This window comes from Lolium rigidum, chromosome 3 (genome assembly GCF_022539505.1).
Source record: "Lolium rigidum isolate FL_2022 chromosome 3, APGP_CSIRO_Lrig_0.1, whole genome shotgun sequence".
Lineage (NCBI taxonomy): Eukaryota > Viridiplantae > Streptophyta > Magnoliopsida > Poales > Poaceae > Lolium > Lolium rigidum.
In genome coordinates this window covers 208,595,094-208,600,880 of record NC_061510.1, presented here as the reverse complement: position 1 = coordinate 208,600,880, position 5,787 = coordinate 208,595,094, and the positions used below count along the sequence as shown (strand labels likewise).

Genomic DNA, 5,787 nt, shown 5'->3' with positions numbered 1-5,787 from the left:
CTTTAGGATGGAGGTACTAACAATGTTTATCTTTGACACATGCAACACTACAGGTCGACATATATTAGCACATATAAATCATATAAATGTCATACATGAGTGATTATATCCACAAGGATTGTAAAAGCTGGCAAAAGTGCAATACGAAAATGAATATGCAACTCACCGAAGATAAACGTCATTACTAACCTATACCGATCTATACCAATATAAAAAAAACCCATGGGCAGATCCAATGCATCCAGACCATCAAAATCTAATCAAACGGTGCATATCTCTTCATTTTATTACGGTAAAACAATGTCAGACACCGCTGCCCGCTGATCACCAAAAAACATACCAATGTGTTTGATTATCTCCCATTCGATGCATAACTCGGTCTTGATTATCTTTGTTGCGGGAAATTCCTTTCAATTGTTGATGATGCCACTGGTAAAACAAATGTCATCTTAATAGAGGGATAATGCGGTCGGAGAAAGTATGACATGCCTTCTAAATATCTAGAAATCTCTAAAGTCTCCAATCAACGAGTATGAATAATGAATAACTCGATATTAACTTATATATATACTAAGGTCCAATCAATAATAAATCTCCGTAGCAATAGAAATGTTATTCACATTGAACTAAAAATATGAGTCTATGTTTGGAGATAAATAGTCTATGTTTTTGGATTAATTGATTTTGCGTAGTTTTCACTGAAACAAGCACAATTTTCTCATACGGAATCTATTTTCGATGCGTACGATTAGTCAAATTTTTCAGAAAAAACATGATGTAGTCACCAAAAAATCAAGGTAGGACGGCTGTCCTACCTTGCCCTACTAGGAGTTTCACCCATGTCCTATGTTGAGATATATTTATTTCAGCATATAAAAATATTTTGTATACAAAATGTGAACTCGGTGATATTCACACCAAGTCCATGAAAAATTTCTTGATACCTCTGTTTAAAAGAATAGGGCGTACACGTATTTTAAGATAAACTTTGACCTAAAAATTGAGCAACAAAATCTTGATTATATTGTACATAATTTGTATCGTTGGATTCGTAGTGAAAAATACTTTCTAATGGTGCTAATTTTGTATCAACAATCTTTATATATTTAGAGTAATTTTTTGGTAAAAAAGTATGATATACGAAGGCGGCTTATTCATTGAAATGGAAGAAATAAAGGGAGTACTAAAGAATTCCCCTTTGTTAATCGCGCTCAAGTACCGGCGCGGGGCACAAGGAAGGCGTGTACTTTTTTTTTTTTTGAACAAAGCAGGCGCCAAAGACGCTTATCTTGCATTCAGCTCATAAGCACAGTACATCATGAAGTACAAATCCCTGAAGATCAAAGTTCTGTAGAGAGATAGCAATGGGACAAGTACCTACATTCCTGTGAGCTGAATTTAGGCAAGAGAAGATAGGCAACAACTCAGATCGTCGAAGTGCCTGTTTTGCACACTCACGAGCTACTCTATTCAGATTTCTCTTTATATGATATATCTTCGGAAGAATGTGTTCCGGTGCCCTTTTGTAGTCTGCAATTTGTTGCCTAAGTTCCCAGGGCACTTGCTTATCTGTGACTGAGTGAGCTGCCACTGCTTTCGCCAAAGCAAGATTGTCAGTAAGGAATGTGACTCCTTGTTCTTGAATTTTTGCTGCAATTTTTGAGGCAAGGAGTAGGCCAGCAGCTTGAGCAAGAAGTGAAGAAGAAGGCTGGATTGTCGATGCCTGGATCATGACGGTTTCTTCCCTGTTTTGTCTTTGAAATTGACAGTATAGACCTAAGCCTGTCTTCTGAATTTCTTGAGCACCTGATGTATTGTTTTTCCTCCATGTCGCATCCGAGAAGATCTTGCTTCCTTGTATTCTCAAGTCTGTGCTAATTGTATTCCCTGGACTTAGCATCTCCTCTTGTACTTCTGTTCTTAGTTGTGGCTCCTGTACTCCGACCTGTATTGGATCAAATAATTCTAGATTTTGTTTAATAGCATTAGTCATGTGATGAACCTGTAAAGGTGTGTTTTCTTTTTTATTGAATAGACAATCATTCCTGGTTTTCCATAGGCACCACATGAATGTAAGAATATTCTCAATACTACCATTGGGATGATTCATAGTGAGAAGCATGTTAATTATTTGGGTTATGGATTCAGGGGGAGAAGCTACTTGATCAATTTTCAAATTTCAAGGATGCATGAACCAAACTGCTCTAGCAAAAGCACAAAGGAAAAATAGATGTTGGTCTGTTTCCTCCATATTACATCTACAGCAATATTTGCTAATGTGCTTACTATACTTACCGGCTCTCGCTCCCAATGAAATTGCTTTCCTAATAATCCTCCAACCAAAAGTTTTTATCCTGGGAATTATGTTGCTATTTGCCCAAATAGATTGAAGGAGGAGTTTAGTATTAGCACTAACCTGTCTTGGTCTTGGCTCCCCGTGCTCAAACAGGTTTTCAAGGCATACTCTGTAAGCACTTCTGGAATTGCATTTACCTGTTGGTGTAAGTTTCCAGCAAAGATAGTCTTCTTCTTGTGTATTAGTAATTAGAGTGTGCTTGATTATTTCCGCCATCTGTTCCTGAAATAAATTGTCAGGTGCACGCGATCCTCGGTCGTCATGCTCAACACTCACCAAGTGGCTAACGCGAGAAGCTGGTGTTAAAAGAAGAAAAAAACTGGTGTTAATCCATGGATCCATCTCCTGCATGCGCGCGAGTGCGAGAGAAACGAAGCCATCAGTTAATTCCTCCGCAAACTCCGTGCCCTCATTCCTTTCCCACCGTCGACGCCTCTTCCTCTTCCTCACCTCCACCACCTGCTCCCGCTCTCCATTCACTTTCTCCACCTTTTCGTCTCGCCAACGACGCTTCGCTCGCGTTCCTCTCTCCACCTCCAGGTAACATACGTGCCACTGTTTGTTCTAGATGTAATCGTGGTTTTATTTCCTTCCATTCTTTGTTGCATTTGTACCCTTCCAGCGTTCCTTCACATGGTAATCGAATACGATCTGGGCCGTGGATTTTCTTGCTGTGAATGTCAATGTGTATGGGTGATGCATTGTTTTTTTTATATTTTAAACCGAGCAACCAGGGCAAGCAGCTAAAGAAACATAGTCGAGTGATGTACCATCGCAATGGTTTTCATTGTTCTGCCATAGCTAATTTTGTGTATCGCAAAGTATCGGGTCCATCGATATTATATATTTTTCCCTCTCAATGCATTATCATGTGATCATCCTTCATGTTCTCCAAATTTTACTTATGCTGGAAACCAACTGATAAACCAACTTATAATCTGTACTGTAGCATGTCATCCTCGGATAGCCCAAAAGGGACAGAAAAAAAAGCGGACGCAGACCATGACGGAGAAAATGGAGGATTCTTTGACAAGGTAAAGGATTTCATCCAAGACATTGGGGAAAAGATTGAAGAAGCAGTTGGCTTTGGAAAGCCTACCGCGGACGTTACTGGAATCCACATACCACAGATAAGTCTTGAGCAGGTAGAGTTAATTGCTGATGTCCTGATTGAAAACCCAAACCCTGTGCCCATCCCTCTTGTCGACATCGAGTACCTGATTGAAAGCGAAGGGAGGAAGCTTGTCTCCGGAACAATTCCGGACGCTGGAACCATCCATGCCCATGGTTCAGAGACTGTAAAGATCCCTGTGCTGCTCATCTTCGACGACATCAAGAGCACATACGGGGACATCAAGTCTGGGAGCATCATCCCATACACTGTTAAAGTTGTTCTCCAGGTGGACGTCCCAGTCATCGGTAGGATCTCAATACCTCTCGAGAAAACTGGTGAGATCCCGGTGCCTTACAGACCAGACGTTGATATCAGCAAAATCAAGTTTGAGCAGTTTTCCTTCGAGGAGGCGACCGCTACTCTACATCTGAATCTGGATAACAAGAATGACTTCGACTTGGGGCTGAATTCCATGGATTACGAGGTGTGGCTCTCCAATGTGAGCATTGCCTCTGCTGAGATGAAAGAGTCTGCGAACATCAAGAAGCAGGAAGTAACCACCATGAACTTGCCAATCAGCTTCAGGCCTAAGGATTTTGGGTCTGCTATGTGGGATATGATAAGGGGAAAGGGCACTGGTTACACCATAAAGGGGAATATTGATGTCAACACTCCCTTTGGACACATGAAGATACCTATATGCAAAGAGGGTGGAACTACTCGCCTAAAGAAGGGAGATGACGATGATGACAACGATGAGGTATATGTTTTTTTTTCTACTCCCTATATATTTTTTATCAAAATGTAAGCATCAATGTTTTGAATTTACAAATACTTACACGTCATTTGCATATTCTTGTCTAATTTTTGAACCTAGAATAGCTCCATATCAAGGAGCTAGTGTATAGTTTTCTTAAGCAATGCTATAAATATCAAGACAAGTTCATATAATACAATCAGTAACTGTGTTTTTGTTGACACGATCGTTTCGTCTCCACTCACAAACATGACCCCCAACAATAAATTCTAGAATACTCGAAGGTGAGTTATGTTTTTTTGTTTACGAACATGTGCCAACAATGTACTACTACATGTAACACCACAATTCAATGAGGATCATCATAGGTATAGAACTCACCTAACTTCTTTCTTACAAAAAAAGAAATCAAATTAACCTGAAAATCTGATCCCATCGAAATAGAGCTGCTCCTGTCATTTAGTTTTTATTTTATGATTCCTATGTGTGCAAAGAGAAAAATCACATGTATCTTATTTTTGCCATTTTCTCCAGGACTAAATGCAAAGTCTTTTGTGGAACAGAGTTGACGCTTTAAAGTTTTGAGAAGAGGCGACCTCTGACTCTGAGCACCTAGTTTGCTAACCAAGTTCTTATTTGCTCTGCTTCATTGTACCTAGTGAAAAAATATTGTGATATACATGGTCGTGTAACTTTGTATTCACCTTGGGCTTTTCTTGTGTCTGTGATTAGAACTTTTGTTGAAATCTTTTGTGGTTACAACTTGGAGTCAAAGCAGCTAATCAAAATACTCAATTACACAAAGTTATTGTTTGTGTAATTCTATTTCTTGTGTCATGTTGATGGTGCTGCATGTTGTTTCCCCACGCGGCCATGTTGGCTGGGTGTGCGTACAAAGGGAGCAGTCTATCTTCAGTTGTGCGATCCGAACGAACCGCATCAGAAGGAGATGCTCTCAAGGAGTTCACGGGGACAGAGATCAAAGAGGAGGCGTTGGGCTCTATTGGAGATCTCAAAGCAGCAGGTCCTGATGTTATGCCAGCGGTATTTTATAAAGAAGTTTTGGCAGATGGTTGGCCCGAAAGTCCAGGAGGAAGTCCTCGCGGTGCAGAATGGTGGTAGTATGCCGGTGGGCTGGAATGAAACCACAATCGTTTCAATTCCAAAAATCACAAACCCTAAGAGTATCACACAGGTTCGACCAGTAAGCCTCTGTAAAGTTCAATACAAGCTGATCTTGAAGGTTTTGGAAAATCGTCTTGAAGTGGTTTTACCACACATTATTTTTCAATAAAAGAAATATATTAATATCAAGAAGATACCAAGTACATCCAGCCTCTGCAACAACGTAATGCCTTAATGGTAGTACGGATGCACACAATCAAAAAAGGGAAAAAAACTAAAACTAAAAGTCCCGCTACAGTATTTCAGCCCTTACAACAATAGTACATCCACCACCAAGGCAACACCTGAACTTCAGACTCTCCAAAAGCGATGCCTCCAAAAAGGGAACAGTTCACAAGCACCGTCGTCGTCTGATCAAAGATCTTAGGTTTTCAC

The 5,787-nt window shown here is 40.1% G+C and overlaps 1 protein-coding gene across 1 annotated transcript; it reads left to right on the top strand.

The window, feature by feature from the left end:
• The first annotated feature begins 2,861 nt into the window (after nucleotides 1-2,861).
• Nucleotides 2,862-4,823, top strand: LOC124698888 (desiccation-related protein At2g46140-like). Its single transcript, XM_047231284.1, has 3 exons — nucleotides 2,862-2,896; nucleotides 3,306-4,230; nucleotides 4,762-4,823. Exons 2-3 carry the CDS (start codon nucleotides 3,307-3,309, stop codon nucleotides 4,765-4,767), a joined length of 930 nt encoding a protein of 309 aa, XP_047087240.1. The 5' UTR covers nucleotides 2,862-2,896; nucleotide 3,306; the 3' UTR covers nucleotides 4,768-4,823.
• The last annotated feature ends 964 nt before the right edge of the window (nucleotides 4,824-5,787 follow it).

Bases quoted from the DNA above. Each gene is read 5' to 3' on its own strand.
- LOC124698888 (XM_047231284.1), top strand. From the start codon at position 3,307: ATGTCATCCTCGGATAGCCCAAAAGGGACAGAAAAAAAAGCGGACGCA.